The sequence below is a fragment of the Ascidia mentula genome, chromosome 8 (genome assembly GCF_947561715.1).
Source record: "Ascidia mentula chromosome 8, kaAscMent1.1, whole genome shotgun sequence".
In the NCBI taxonomy this organism is placed as follows: domain Eukaryota; kingdom Metazoa; phylum Chordata; class Ascidiacea; order Phlebobranchia; family Ascidiidae; genus Ascidia; species Ascidia mentula.
This window is the reverse complement of record NC_138573.1, coordinates 219,747-236,075: the sequence shown is the minus strand read 5'-3', so window position 1 is coordinate 236,075 and position 16,329 is coordinate 219,747. Positions and strand designations below refer to the sequence as shown.

The 16,329-nt window shown below is 40.8% G+C and overlaps 2 protein-coding genes across 2 annotated transcripts; one reads left to right on the top strand and one right to left on the bottom strand.

Annotated features, from left to right (window-relative positions):
• Positions 1-2,208: 2,208 nt before the first annotated feature.
• LOC145911145 (venom phosphodiesterase-like) lies at positions 2,209-8,170 on the top strand. The gene is made up of 18 exons (XM_082998396.1): positions 2,209-2,245; positions 2,317-2,408; positions 2,634-2,713; positions 3,072-3,191; positions 3,503-3,675; positions 3,952-4,133; positions 4,354-4,544; positions 4,886-4,989; positions 5,222-5,285; positions 5,385-5,475; positions 5,628-5,800; positions 5,994-6,045; positions 6,143-6,300; positions 6,557-6,680; positions 6,884-6,961; positions 7,154-7,280; positions 7,474-7,651; positions 7,823-8,170. Exons 3-18 carry the CDS (start codon positions 2,660-2,662, stop codon positions 8,102-8,104), a joined length of 2,151 nt encoding a protein of 716 aa, XP_082854522.1. The 5' UTR covers positions 2,209-2,245; positions 2,317-2,408; positions 2,634-2,659; the 3' UTR covers positions 8,105-8,170.
• A 263-nt stretch (positions 8,171-8,433) lies between these two features.
• Positions 8,434-15,308, bottom strand: LOC145911147 (testin-like). The gene is made up of 8 exons (XM_082998399.1): positions 15,017-15,308; positions 14,689-14,774; positions 13,991-14,486; positions 13,824-13,922; positions 12,710-12,940; positions 12,311-12,526; positions 10,497-10,676; positions 8,434-9,621 (listed from the first exon to the last, which is right to left on the bottom strand). The coding sequence occupies exons 1-8, from the start codon at positions 15,044-15,046 to the stop codon at positions 9,442-9,444; spliced, it is 1,518 nt and encodes a 505-aa protein (XP_082854525.1). The 5' UTR covers positions 15,047-15,308; the 3' UTR covers positions 8,434-9,441.
• Positions 15,309-16,329: the final 1,021 nt, after the last annotated feature.

Genomic DNA, 16,329 nt, shown 5'->3' with positions numbered 1-16,329 from the left:
ACAAAATACAAACATCGAACTGGTTAACTGATAGACTCGTTTTAAGGGCGATTTTAAATTGAATTTACCGCATATTTAATACAGCATAACAATTCATGGACTGTAATGAAATATAATTCAGTCATTAAAAATAATACCAGTATTTTTGACTAAGATAGTAGCTTCCTCTTTGAGAACTGCCACAAAACGCACGATTTGTGTCAAACTGCTGCGAGACAACAAGGAAAGCGACCTCGCCAAAACCTAATTTGCATTCAATCTATCTGTTTACTGGTTTCGCCACCCGATAGTGCGTTACCACCTGCCAGATTTTTCCTGGTGTATGAACCGGTTACATATTGCCTGACTGTAAGCAGACGAGACCGGACATTTCCATTCAAACTGTCACTTAAAAGCTACTTTTTGCTTCCACACCTTCTGACAAAACAGAAAAAAAAATAGTCTGGCCGACGGCGAACAGCAGAAATCGCGTCTGGCCGCTTCTTCCTCTCTCAAATGTGGCGCGCGCTCTGCCTCCCCCCTCCTTTCTCTCTCCTTTACTAAATCGGGATTGTGACGTTACAATGGAAAATTTTCGCTCCGCTCCAAGCTTACTCGAGCGTGACAACCCGCAGCGACACACACATGGCTTGTAAGGTCACCAGAGGACGTTGTCAAACTTGTTGAGTTCCTGTTGGTTTCTTTACAAATCAAGTTATGTTTGGAAATAACTCGAGTTGGTTTAAAGACCTTCAACTTATGGAACAGAATACCGCTGCTGTTGGAGCTCATTTCTAACCCTGCTGCTACTGCAATAAGATAAGGAACTACTACGCGTTTTACGAGAGCGCTTGTTACACAACAAACAGCTTGGGTTGAACGTGGCTGATAACACCACGATGCAGGCCGCAGCAAACTGGTACAATAACCGCATGCTATCAAGGTACGTCATTTTCAGCCACTTTTTTAAAAAATGATTGCTGTTTCGTTATTATTACTCATATTAGCTGCTTTTTTACCTACACTACCAAGAACAGAGCTCGAAAGTCTATCAAAAAGCTACAACTGTCACATTTTGCCGCAACAGGAAACAGAAACTAGTTGCCCTTTACCGCACTTTTTCTCTGTACCCATTCATTGTCACAATAAAACCATTGTTACGTGTTGTGCTGTAACAATATAGTATTACTGGAAGTAAAGTCATTTTGTTGAAAGCTTGCAGCAACTGCGAAGTTTTCCTGCGTAAATAATCGTGAATTTGTATTGAAGCCAAAAAACGAAAAGTTAACTTTCCAAACAACTCTTGCCGCCATAAGGATTTTAAAATGTGCATTTCCGCCTTTTTTCACTAAAGTAAACACAAACCCGTACCAATATTGAACAAGTTTGTTAAATGACTCCAGCAGCTTTACGACCCCATATCGACATCCCGTGTCGACAAACCACCATTTTTTCCCCTGTTCTTTTGGTTAACGTTTAACAAACTCCCTTAAAATGCATGAGAAGGTCGTGCAGTTCCAGTTTGTACCAGGAAGTTTTTGTCATGAATCACTTTAGCTTGTATTTTTGCTTTATCTTGCTTTCTTACGCATGTGAATGCTTTGCACAAAGTTCAGGTATATGTTTAATAATTGAAAGTAGTATTCAGGTTTTTGTGTTGTCGCTTTAAAAAAAAAAAAATAATATAGTTGCCAATACCAGAAATTCTAAAACAGCAAAAAATTAATTTAAAATTGTCAGACTGTAAGGTTTACGTGTGTTCCAGTTTGAAATTTTAACCCCGTTTCCGATGTATATCCAAGTTAAGTCATCGATTTTTGTTGATTGCAGAATATCTTTGCAATGGAGAGTGCGGGGTGGTACGGAAGAGGTGTGATTGTTCAACTGCTTGTGAGGTAACAAAGAATTGCTGTGCTGACTACCTGCAAGCTTGCCACGGTAAGAGAATTGTCTGTCCAACTAAGCAAAATGAGGGCTCCATACGACAAATCTGATTTGTAGTTTTAATTTAGGTTTATTGCATTTGAATTACCCAATTTTAAATTTGCAATTCCTGTTCAAAAAAACATGTGTTCAACAAAATTTTGTTGAAGAACGGAAGAATTAAGTGGAAAATGCGATGGATTATAACTGATTATTTTAGCCTTGATTGGAAACATTTGCGCGGAAACTAAAACGAGATTTATCAAGTTTGGCGCTTTGTAGGTGAACCAGAATGGGTGGAAACGCCGTGTTCGACTGAACAAGAATTAAAATGTCCTGATGGGTTGGTTTACATGATAGCTACGATGGATTGTAAACATGGTATGTGTAACCGTCCCAACTTTTTTGATGCAGTTTCGCGGAGCCTCCAGTGATTTTGTTTTCAATTGATGGATTTAAAGCAGAATATTTGTATAGAGACCAAACTCCCAACATTTACAAACTAGGTGAGTTGTGGTTGTTATTATTGGTTTTCTGGTCAAATTTGCTTCAGAATCTAAACTTGTTGGGCCATTAGCATATTCCGTATTTTTTGTAAGAATCAGAAATACAAGTGTTTCAAGGTTTATCCAGGAGCACATTTTAATAATTGCTGATATCCATAAATCAGACCTTCACAGTGGCGTCGAATGTTTATTTTCTATAAATTATCAACTAAGAATTTTCCACAGCTTCGTGCGGTGTTCATGCCCCTTACATGCGTGCAGTTTATCCGACTCTTACCTTCCCAAGTCACTACACCATTGCAACGGTGAGTTACGTCATTCACACGCGTGCGTTCCACGTAAACTCAGCAGTTTTGTCATCGGGTTAAAGTGGCGCCTGGCTCTTCTACCCAAAGAATTGAGATTAATTTGCGTTGACATGAAATAGGAGCTTTTCACTGCGATTTAAACAAATATCTACATTTGTTAGTAATGCACTGCTGACAAACATAACAGCATACCTAATTATGCGAATGGTAGGGTTTGAACCCCAAACCTTCAGTCCACTAAATCGATTCAACACTTGCGTAAATCTGTGATGTCACTGTGACGTCACTGTGATGTCACTGTGATTTTGTTAAAACTTCTGCTGCAACTTAAACTTTATACGTTATGTTGTTGAAGGGACTTTATGCTGAAAATCACGGCATAATATCAAACAGCATGTATGACCACCAGCACAAGGAAGATTTCTATCTTGGATCTCCAAATACTTTCCACCCCTTCTGGTGGGGCGGCGAACCGGTATGTGTGACGTATATGTACTGTGGATTTTGTAGGTTCCGTGTAATTAGCTTTTCCATGCTGTTGTGGGCGTAACAGTCAAAATACGCTTAAATGTTTTTTTACACGTACAACATAACAGTCAGCAAATATTACAATATTGTTGTTTGAAATATCCTTGCTTCGACCGCTTCAAGTCGGGGTAAAAGCTTTTGGAAAACATAAACAACTTCTATGCATTAACCTTGTAAGTAGTGGGAAGTGTTTTCCATTGACTGCCATAACGTCATACGTTGCATCACCCCGTGCTGATGTGAATGTGACGTTTCCAGGTATGGGTGACGGCCAGTAATCAGAACAAGAAATCTGCAACTTATTTCTGGCCTGGTTCTGACGTCAATATTACAAGATATCCGGATTATTATTTTACGTATAATGGAAGCATTCCAAATGAGGAACGAATGTATACCGCCCTCGAGTGGCTCGATCTAACTCCGGATGAGAGGTAAGTATTTTGTTGAACGATGAAATATACGTGTACAGTGTCAGTGTAGAATGCAACAGGACGCCCAACTGAATCCAATATTAATTGTTTTTTTCTACGAAAACCTTGTTGATATTAACGACAAAAGTATTGGGCGCCACTCTGGTGTACAAAAAAACAGCAAATATTCCCACAACGAAAATTATGTTACTGTCAATCGTTAACAACGCGGGTAAATAAACCGAATGAACAAGCCTGGTGTTGTTTCACAATGAACATGATATGTGTTTACTCCAGACCAAGTCTGATTGTTCTTTACGTGAGTGACGTAGACCATGAAGGTCACGTGGGTGGTCCCGACTCTGACGAGGTGAACGGGGAACTCCCGAAAATAGATAACATCATCAGCTTGTTGATGAACGGGTTAAACGTGCGGGGTTTGGAGAATTGCGTCAACCTGGTGTTGCTCGCAGATCACGGTGAGACGTGGGTTGGGTCGAGTTGTAATTTTCATCTCAAACTTCATAATTTAAACAATCTTTGGAAGCACTTTACTGTAATTTCTTCTTCACGGGGTCGAGTTTCGTTCCTTTGAGTTTTGTCGAGAGCATGTTTGTGTTTCTTCCAGCAATGTGACGAGAAGCCGGATTGTTCTGTCGGTAAACTTTGAATTTTGTTTAAACTTGACGACATTAACAGGGATGGCCCCTCAAAGTTGCGGTAGAGTCAGTTACATCGACCAGTACGGAGTCGATACGAGCACAGTGAATTTCTATGGAGGAGCCCTTGGTCGGATCGGTAAAAGTCAGTCTGAGGCATTATGGGATCATTTCGACCCCCAGGATATCGTCGACAAACTAAAATGTCAGCAGGAATCTACACACTGGCTGGTGAGGTGGCAAATATTTGCTCCGTTCGTTGTTCTCCGGGTTTGTTGAGTGCTGATGGCGTGCAGTGCGCCCACATGCGCGGATCAATCACTAAACAAACGACCATGTGGGCCCTCTTATTTTATTGAAAACATGGAAACTGTTTTGGCGCAAACAGAATTTCTGTGTGAAAATGATTTGTAGAGTTTTAAGATTTGCCACAGTTTGACTTCAATCCATGAAATAAAACACTTTTTTGTATGGTTGATTTTTCCTCCACCTAATACGTGCATTTCCTGCAATTCGAGCCACCTTTATTGCGGCGCTTGCAAAGTATTAATTCCTGGTAATTATATTTGAAGGCGTACCAGAAGCAAGATTATTTCCCTAAGAGATATCATTACGCGAACCACGACCGGATTGAAGACGTTCAACTTGTGGTGGATGACACCTGGCTTGCTGGAGAGTAAGAAAAAAAGTTTGTGTAACCACTGTTTACGGAGAGTAAGGAAAAAAGTTTGTGTAACCACTGTTTACGATACAGGCATTCGACGCTCGATAACATCCAAGTGAATTTAATCATCCACAGGAGCTGTGTTTTTTTATTCCTTCATTAACCCTAGAAAGTCATTGTCGGCAACATCGATATCTTCGAAACGAGATTATTTGAAACGTTTTAAATATCACAGGGTTAAAAGTGAGGGCATGGATTTTTGTGATGGAGGAATGCACGGGTACGAAAACGAATTCCAGAGCATGCACGTAAATACTTTGTGATGTTTGGATACAGCTTGATTAACTTGTGATAAATATGTTTACTTGTGGGTCTTTTTTAATTTACTAATATTCAATTTAATTCAGGCTTTATTTGCTGCCCACGGCCCAGGGTTCAAGTCCCAATACAACACGACCCAACCATTTGAAAGCATTGAAATTTATAATCTTCTAACAGGTAAATCCGGGTTCAACTGGGTGGAGTTTCACACGTTAAATTATCACTCACCTGTTATACAACGGGACGAAGTTAAACAACAAATACTACGCTGGTGGTTACGTAAAAGTTGTTGTACAAATTTTATGACGTCATCGAATGAATATTTTCAGATCTTCTTTCACTGAACCCTGCTCCAAACAACGGGACGCCAGGTGCTCTCCACCACGTGATGGCGCAGCCGAGTAACGTTCCAGCGCCACCACCTGGTGTAGGTTTGGCAATGTGTTCAACTACAATCACCCCACCTTCAACTTCACAACTTCTGGGATGCAAATTGTGTTCGGTAAGTCGTGACAATCACGTGATTCGGACCGGGAAATCACCAGAATACGTTGATATAGTTAAAAAATGGGGGGGGGTCTTATCAAACATGGCTATGTAATTTTTGTTTCTACGGGAAATCTCGTTACTTTAACGATCAAAACTACTTCTCCATTTAAAAAAAACGAAGATATTTTGCACAATCCACTTTGCAGGGAATGAATGAACAAGACGCGAACGCTCGACTGCCAGTTGACCTTGGGCAAGGTGACCTTTGGACTGTGACAACTGACCTTGATGTTAAATTTGATACAAAATCCTGGTTAATGCTTAAACACATTCAACTTCACGAACATTTCTTCAGTTTCAGTTTTGGATTCGATGAATTCGTTGTATGGACGTCCAAGTATATATCTCACATCAGGGGAACTCCACTGTTTAATCGGACAAGAAAGTTTCTCCAACGAATTCAACCTCGACAGGAAACAACCTGTGTACGTCTCCTACACTTTAAAGGATATTGTGAGTTTATGGTTGGATTCGGAAAAGTGGAAAGTTTAACTTGGAATAAAGTACATCAGTGGTTCCCAAGCGTTTTCTACCCACGAAACCATTTTTTTAAATCTGAACGCTTTTGGATGCGAGAAAAACAAACCAACTTTTCTGAAACGTATCGGTTTATAAGTTAATGTGTGGTCTTGTTAACAAAAATGCTAAAATCTATTGATAAAAAGTTACCGAAAATGTCGCTTTCTGATTCTTCTCATTTGTTTCAAAGAATCGTCAACTATCGTCTCCAGTCGGATGCAGCCGGGCTGACTACAGGATTGGGAATTTCCAAACAAATTGTTCATCTTACACCTCAACAGACTCCGTACAACCATCCTTCCTCTATCCACCCGGTAATTTTGTTTTAAATCATCACAACATCCACCATTACACAATGTGTGAATATTTCATTTATTTCTTCAACTTTATTTGCACGTTTGCTACAAAAAATCCCAGAAGAATCTTCTAGTTTCATTTTTGCATCTGAGAATAATCGCCCGCCCTTCCTGTGTTGTTGTCAATAACCTTCTGCAAACCTGGTTGTCTTGTTTGACAGAATTATCGAATGGTGACGCTGTTTACGATGCTTTAATCCAGACCAACTCAGTCCCGATGTATCCGGCTACGACAGAAAGTAATCAGTTGTTTTTATGGCGGGGAAAAAAACTTTTTCTGCATCGCTTGTGATCAAAACTAAATGTTGCGCCGGGTTGATCAACTCTTCAGCCCCACCTGGCGGCACAACATTTTTGATCGTTGAAGTTCCGGTTAAAACCCGAGCTTCAATAAAGTCGCTCCCACGAACTTTATTTCACGATGTTTTTAGTTTGGAGATTTCTCGCAAAGGAGCAAGCGAAATGGGCAAACACCTTCGGGGGAATCACCGTCACTTCCGGTCCCGTGTTCGATTACAATTATGACGGACTTCCGGATACGAATGAAACCCTTACAAGGTGTGGGGGGACGTTTGTTCAATGAGAATGTAGTGGTGCTAATACTTCGTATGATTGTGGAAACACTATTTTATGTACCAACAGCGCAAATGCTGACTCAGGAATAAATTCAATATCTTAATTAACTTGATCCCAAACTTCGCTGTAGCGAACCACGAAACCTCGTTGTTGACATTCTGCTTTTTCTGCTCAGCATGGGGAAGTACCTGGGTGATGACGTAACGGGCACGCCCATTCCCTCCCACTTCTTTGTGGTGATGACGCGTTGCGTTGTAGTGGGAACCCCTATTACGCAATGTACGTCATCGGCTGATGACGTGGAGGTTTTGAGTTTCATCATTCCCAACTTTGAAGTTTATCCTTGTGGTGGGGTAAGTCATGCGTGACGCCTAAACTACAGTGCAAATTTAAATATGTCAAAATTAAAAAAAATAAACAAAGAATTTAGCTCTGTTTGATACAAATAATGATGAATATGAATTATTTTTGTGAAAATGAGAAACAAAGGTCATCGTTAAGTTATTCTCCCCCTCCCATCACAGGGTGGCGAGGCTCGAGTTTGGGCTCCCAAGATTCTGACCCAACACGTTGCGAGGGTGAGGGATGTCGAACTCATCGCTGGACTCAACTTCTTCAACACGTGGTCGAACGACCAATCACAATCCACCCGGCGAGCGTCTGTCAGGGCGAAGGTATTTCTACCACAATTCACAAGCGATTGGCTTCAAGATCTTGGTGCCATGAATTCGGCTTCGAGAACTAGTTGTTGTGGTATAGTGGTTGCATGGTTGCTTGCGGCCGTGTGGTGTTTTATGATGGTTTAGTGGTTGTAAGTTGAACGAAAAACGTCTGATTTTCTCACCACCCTAGTGCACTCAGTTTTTAAGCCCCCAACCCAAATTTTCCAACTCTCTCGCCATGCCGTTGTTTTAATTAAAAAAAATGGTATTTTGTAAATATTTCTGACAACAATGTTGAAACAATAAAGCAGATCGTAGTCGAGTTGATACCAAACCATATTACCATGACTACGAAGTCACAATAACGTTGAAATGTGCTCTGATGAATGGCAGTCATAATCTATTCAAGTAAGACCTGCACTATTGATACAGTGTTGCTCTCTGTTGCTCGAATGTGAACTTATAAGATCATCTTCGGTTGCACAACAAACTTATTAAATTTTAAATTCAATATTCCGCCATTTTTTACATCGAACGCACGAACATGCGTGTACTGGCCATGTACGGATGGAAAGAGGCATAAAAACACACAAGAAGCGCAAATTAAAGTTACGTGATATCCTAGCAGCGGAACGGCATATACACGGTGTTAGGTGATCGTACACGTGTGGGTTCGGTTATATATAAAAAAGGCGGGCGTGCTTCTGCGTGCAGCGTAAAAGCGCAACAAGCAATTCAGAGGACTTTGGTCAGGTTTGAGCAATTTCGTGGGGTTTGATATCCAAAATCTATGTTTCACACACGCTAGGTGGCGCCAAACGACCAACAGAGGGCAAGATGAACAAAGGGCTCAAAAAGCACAAAACCGATAAGGAAACCAGTACTGATCTATGTTGATGCTGTAGCGTGTAAATTACATTCGCCGGAAGCCACAATACGAGTGTCTTCTTCGGGGTCACCAAACGTTGCATCAGATGAGAGTTACGGGAAGCTGCGGACGGCAAAGCTGAATCGAGTATAAGTTATATATGGCACGCAATATTACACACCAGGACGTACATATGCTGCTGTTAAGGCTTGTGTTAGTATCAGGAGCAACAACGTCCAACAAAACATACAAGTTTTACTTTTGTTGGAAAACTGGAATGCGAAGAACTTGCAACAGCACTTGAAACGATCGCAGGAATAAAGAAATGTCACAAAAGTAATCTTTTTCTCTTAATCAATCACAAGCATCGAAATGTAACAAAGTTTGGTCCTGATGGCAGAATGTTTGCGTTTAAACTTTAAAAAAAAAATTTTCCAGAAGATACAAATTTACATTCAAACAAATGAAGCTTTTGAAATTGCATTGTGATGTCGAATTAACAAAATATACGATTAAATATTCTCAAAAAGTCGAATTTTTACTGCAACGAAATATCGCCAACATTCAAGGTCGACCGAAGGTAATTTCCAAAAGTTCGAACTTCTGATTTGAATCACTGCCCGGGGGGGATTTTGGCTCTTTTGCATTGGGAACAGCAGAAAACCATATCGCCCTTCGGAATACAAGGTTTGCCAACCAGAGACTTGGAACATTCTGTACATTTGAAGCATTCAGGTTGAGCATGCCAGTGAAATTCCTCGAATGTTACCCACTCTGTGTTGGGTGCAATGATCTGGAACGATAAGCGACACGGTTCAATGGTCATTCGTTAAAGTTCGTATCATGTTGGTTTCGCACAACTATTTATCGATTCCAGTTCTTATTCGGCTCCAACTTGAATCGATTGGACTTTCTTGTTGTTTCCCGATCCTTATCACTAACTCCCACATAAATAATACAAAACCACAGTATTTGCGCAACAGTTCTGCAGTAATTGCAGCAAACCATGCAAACTATAACCTTGTCTGACATTGACAAAGCATGATCAACAACCTTTCATACAGAACAACTGGTAATTATGTGATTGCAACTAGACTATATAAGGTTAATTTATGACGTAACAAATGTCATTACTCTCGATCTGCGGATAATGTTGGGAGAGTTGTCAGAAGTTGTTTTTGATTTGCGTCCAATTTCTATTTCAGATATTAACAATCTTTTGAACAATCTGTTATAAAAGTTGTCAGAGGGCAAATATGGAACCCGTGACGCGCCGACAAAAGGCGCGGAACAATCTAGAATTCTAAGACTTCATGCATTATTAATTCAGAATCAACAAAGTCTTTGCTTTGGTGAAGAAACGTCTACAGACTTATGCGCAAAATGCAACTAACTTCATAAATCATGTATATTTAGGGAACTTGACACAATCGGATTTAGCCCCAAACAAATGTTAAAGCACTTTGTTTACTCGGGTTCTAATCTTTACATATTTTGGGGGGGAATATCATGCCTGGATGCAATATGGCGGTAAACTATTTTTTCAAGACTAAAAAAACATGGAGACCGAATTGCAGATTGATTTAAAATAAACACGTTAATAAACCACTTTAACCAAGCAATAGTTGGTAAAGTGCATAGCATTTTGTTGTACAAATTTTTGCCTACCTCTTTGCATGTAGAACATGAGTGTGCGAATGACTTCTCGTAACAAGGAATACAGACAGGTTGGTTGTCGTGTGGAACGTAGTTTTTTCCACCCAGAGGTTGGTCGCAATGCCAACAGCAGAAGTGTTTCAGATGCCAGTAGCAATCCTCAGCTTGCGTGTACTCAGGGGCGAAAATCAACTGCGTAAAAATAAAAAAACTTTGTTTAACATCAAGTTATGACAACTATGAGGATTACAATGGGCCCAGACATATCAAGGCTGTAACAGATATTTCAACATAGATTCAGTTGAAAGCACATGCAAATTCGTTGATTTAATAGAAACGGCGGTTTTTTGACATTTGGTAGACAGCAGCTGTTCTGGATGTCGCATAAACAGGACGTGAGCGTGGTCGGTGGATTGCTATCCCCCAACATCAAACTCACCAACCGGTTTGCAAACGTAATTTAACAAAAATTAACAAATATCCTGTGGAGAATTGAAAGAAACACGGAAAACAAGTCCCAACAATTATTAAACCTAGATGCTTGAAACTTATTAAAACTACATTGTTAAAACAGTAGTTAAGAAAACAATGGTTGTGCTCTTCTATTATTGTTGCAGTATAAAGACGACTGTTACGTCACAAGTATGTAACAATATTGATTGAATGCGAGGCGTGTCTTACAAACGTGACACACAATAACGCATTGCACGCCATACATGCGAAAAGTTTCTGTCCAATACATAATTTTCAATACAGCATATTCCCCAAATTTGAAGAAACAACACAAGCTAAAAGTTAAGCCAGATTCCGCGTAGCTAAGAAATTTCAGTTCAACAATGAACTGCATAAACCCCAAAGGAATCACAAAAATCAAGAACACTATGTCTCAAATTTGGAGCGACGATCGCTTGGGAATGAGCATCCGTTTCAAACGTTCATAGCAAGTCCAAGAACGAATAGAAATGGTGATGGTAAAACGAACGTTCGATTCCAGCACTGTACAGCAAGGGTAGGTCTGCCTTCAGCACGGGCGTTATCTCTTATTTGTGCATGGGGAAGTGACGAACTGCATGCTTCCCCTACACTGCCGTGCTATTCGACAAGCCACTGGCAAAGAAACCCATTGTTGCAGTTTCAAAGTTGGCGCCGCTAATTTAGGCTTATTGTTACAAAACAATCATAATTGTGACTTTGCAGTTTTGTGAAAAAAACCTTGACGTGTTGTGTAATTATGAAAGGGATATGAGTTGTTCATATTCAATAAGGACAAAATGTGTAAACAAGAATTCATTTAGCAAATTAACAGCTTGACACAAAAGCGGTTACGTAATGGTTTGTAACACTGCCCACTACATTTAAATGATGAATTTTGTTTCATAGAATTACACATACATTTGTGCAAGTGAGACGGAACGCAATGTCGAAACACAGCTGGAACATCCATGGCGCAATAAACCAGGGAAGTCCATAAACACAATAGGGGCCATAAATTCAGGTCAGCACGGTTGTAAAGACCTTACAATGGAGAGAACAAATTCAAGTTGTTATTGACGGCTGGGTTTCAGTATCTTCAAATTCGTACGGTTTCACAGCACAAGCTTGTGCTTACACAACTAACTGCTCTACGGCTATAGACAAGTAAAAAAGTGCCAACACCGAAACAGTTTACCGGAAGGATAAATATAGAGGTGTACGTCCAACATAATCACATTGCCATTCAGGAGTTTACAAAAATGTAATTTGAACATACTTGGGTACTTTCCCTAGCACAGTACTGTTAAAGCAACGATCTTTAATCTTAGTTGGAGAAGTTTGTGGGAGTTTACCTCATCACAAGCTGCACACCGAGGCTTGTGCAACTCGCAGTAATGCCTTCCGCAGTAAATCTTGTCTTCGTGGTAGAAATAAATCAGATCAACCAACAATTCTTTGCACTCTGCACAGTTGAAACATCCGGGATGCCAGTATTTTTCATTCCCAGCTCTCTCAGCCCAAACGATCACATCCCCAACTTTGAGGGGTTGGCGGCATTCCGCACAAGACTGTTGAAATTAGCATTAGATATGTTATTCATTTATTTTACGTTTTTTAACGTTGTTTTGTCCAGTTACACGAAACAATTGCACCGAGGTTACTTTTAGTGGGAATATCCTCGGCATTCCCAAAAACAACTGCAGTCCCGTATGAAGGAACACCGAATACACAACACCAAGAGTTCCACTGACCTTGACTTTCCCGTTTTCCTCAACCTTTCCACCGCCCAGGGCCTTCTTCCTGTACTGTTTGACGAAAAGATTCATTTCCTGCGTCTCCTGATCTGTCAGGTCGTGACATTCCGACGGTTCCTGGTCATGAGGTGGGAGTTGTCTCATCAACTGCTTCTTCCTGTACTTTGCTCCCGCAGTTCCAACTATCGGTTGTTTGTCCTTGGGGAGAGCTTCGATGTATTCTGTGATCTAGAGAGGGGAACATGGGGTTTACTGATGATGTAGGGCATCGTATGCATGGGAATATTTGGAACTCTAATAATTAATAACAAAGTGAATCGTGGAACATGTTTAAGTTTTAAGTAGATCTAAATTTCCTGAGCAACTAAAAATCATAGAATCGTCACAAAAAATCTCGGTATTCGAAAGTTTAAAGGAAAAACTTTGTATTACATCTTGTCAGGCGATAGAAATCACCAGGATTCACAATAAATATGCTTGGAATTCTCCGAAATAGGTTAAGATCGAATGTACTTCACCCCCGGAACAAGCCCGCATTTGTTGGACCAGTACTTAATTAGTTGTTGAGCCTCAATTACTTTGCATGCAATTGGCGCAACTGATTGTTGTGTACGAGCACGTCAGGCAGCGCATGATGCGGTGGTTTGCGTATATCACAAAACTTCCGGTGTTCGGGGGTTAGCAAACGGTCCTGTGCTGTGGGTCCAGCGTTTATCGAGATTGGTAACGAAATAAAACGAATGTAATAGGAAGGGAAAATACGTAAAAGTGTTTTTTGGGGAAATAATTGGGATTCCTGAGTAGCAGCGTCACGATTGGATGACGTTTCAATGCCTTAGCCAACGACAATCGGAACGAAAATTCTCTGTTGCACAAACTTAACGCCAGAACGGCCAACGAAACGCTTGAATGCCCAGGTAACCCAAGCGTGAAAGTAGTGCCAAAATAGCCACTTTGTGCTAAAAGCATCAAACTTATGAGAAATGTCGCCTTTATGAATGTTTCCACCAGTAAAATTCAACAATTATTTGTGCGCAATTAGATTTGGAAAGTTGCAACACGTGACTTAAAATCTCTTTAATTCCAAGTTTGAATAAAACGTCACAGTTACCAGCTTTTCGTTGTCAACGGTTGGAGTCCATTCGTATTCTTTGTCCTCTTCATCACTGGATGACGGAGGCAACGTGGGTGTGAGCCTCGTCTCCTGCGTCTGAAATATTTTAATTGTTGAATGGAGGAAGCAACAAACCGGGAACACCGATATTTGGATCCACAAACCTTCACGGGCGATACATCTCTGATCGTCTCCTGTGCCTTTGGTTTCTCGTCAACAACAACTTTTTCATTAAACTCCTGTGGAAGAGGTGGGATCTCAGGAAGGGGTTCTTCCACTACAGGAGGAGGTGGAGGAGGAAAACTTGTCTCAACATCCTCGAAACTCGGTGGCGCGGGAAGTTCGTTTTGCGTCACTTGACCACCGAAGTCCAGTGTGTGTTTTTTCCCGCCAATATCTATTGTAACGTTAAGATCCCCTGACTTCGCCTGTCCGTTCTGTTGGTCGTTTACCACTACTTGTTTGGCGGGCTTCGGGGCTGGTGGGGGGGCGGCCGCTTTGGGGGGTTTCGGTTCCGCGGGAGGCTTGGTTATAGTAGGCTTAGCGGACGTCTCTTGGTCTTGCATGAGTAGTTTTCCGATGTTGTTGATTCCACGCGTAGAAACGCTCGATAAAACGTCATGGTCCTCTTGCTTGCACTTGCAGTTACGGCAGATTTTTCTGATAAATGAAAACTTAAGTTTAGGAAAATCCAAATTTTATGCCGTTGGAATCCCAGGTACAACATTATTTGAAATGTAACAAAAACCATTATTCATAATTTTCCATTTGATCTTGCTGCAATTCATTGTTTTAATTCCATTCGCAGGTATTATAGTGGCCCCAGCATTGTGATTATGGCACACTTTATCATAAAACTCACCTCCAAAAATGTAAATCTAACCCTGGACACTTGTCCCCGCATTTCAGACAAGGAGCCCCAGCTCCAACCTCATGAGTCAGGACTTTCTGCAATACAATAACTATTTTCAAATGAATCACATCTCTCATTCGATGGCTATAGCGGCTTGTATAACATACACCAATTGCTCAAAAGCTGCGGTTGTTTGCTACTCTAAAACATTAACGATTCTTTTACAGTCATATAGGGTTCACTGGCATCGCAGTCAAGCTGGATCAGCCACTTTTCTTATACAGTAGAAACCAATCTGTTTGCGAATAAGTTTTTGTGTTACAAACAAACGTCTCACCTCAGTGACTCCAGATACGATGTCAGTCATCGTGTTTTCCAAAATATTTCTTCGTTACCAACTAAAACGTGTCGGTAATCAACACAGAAGCAAGGCGACCCAGTTTACAAGTTTCCTTATCAAGTACAAGAGGTTGGGCCTAGCCTGTATTGGCCTGAGGGGAAGCAAGTTACACAAATATACTCGTGTGGTTTTAATTGCTGGTCACGTTGGTGAGAATTTGTACAGTTAAGTACCAGCACATTGACTTGAAGCACTAATAATATTGTCCTAATAAAGTGATAAAAAATACGACTGGGTAATCCAACTACCCTATATACCAACATGAGGTAGCCAGAGTTATCCACTATGGCAACTTTATTAACCGTTAAAAAACAGTTCAGCATGATAACTGACTGCCTACTAAACGTCTTGTAATGCGCTAACACATCTGAAACACATCTGAAGAGTTTTTGGTTACACAGCAATAAAACCCTGATTAAATAACTGCTTTTAATTCTCCCAACTGTTCCGCCAGTACAGTGACGTATTGTTTGTCTATGTTTGAATAAACTCACTAGCTGAGGTTGTTCAGACGCTAGAACAAATATATGATTCACGTTAATAAAACTCAACACCCCAAACTTTGTTAAATGCCGGCCTTGTTATCAGAAAGGCGGAAACTGTGAAGCTTTGTGAAGTGACCGACTTTGCTGCCTGTAGGTTGCCTACAGAAGTAGGCGTGTTTCTGTGTTGGTGTAAACGCCACTCATCTGCACTAAGCGTGGCAGGAAGCAATTCATTGCTGCTGTTGCCTCCTTGTAACTCAAAAACCTGGCAAATGTTGGCTTTTCAAGACAGGCCAATATTAAGTGGTGATAAATTGGCTCCACAATATTTTGTGCTAACTATAACAAAGCACTTGACTTCTCAAGGGTTTTAAAGACCCGTAAATGCGATAGCGCTTGGGCGCGTCTTGCAGCTGACATCACCTACACAAATTACCCTTGCCTTTCTCCTCTGATACAAAACTTTATCCTCAAGCTGAACATATTGCTTTATTCCAAACTTACAAGAAGGCCGCGGTTGAACTGAACCGGCGAAAACCTCTCTCCTATCACCGTTTTGCTCGAGCACAATAGCCGGCTGAGCTTTCAGCCATATATGGACACGTTCGTTTGGCGGATGACGTTTTCCCTTTTTCTCACATTCCGTCACCAACCAGAGTGAAAAGCGGACATACTTGTGCACTGTCACGTATGCTTGGCGTGACCAATTAAACCGCATAACGGTGATATGATCACGACCAAGACATGAACAATTTTATCTCTGCC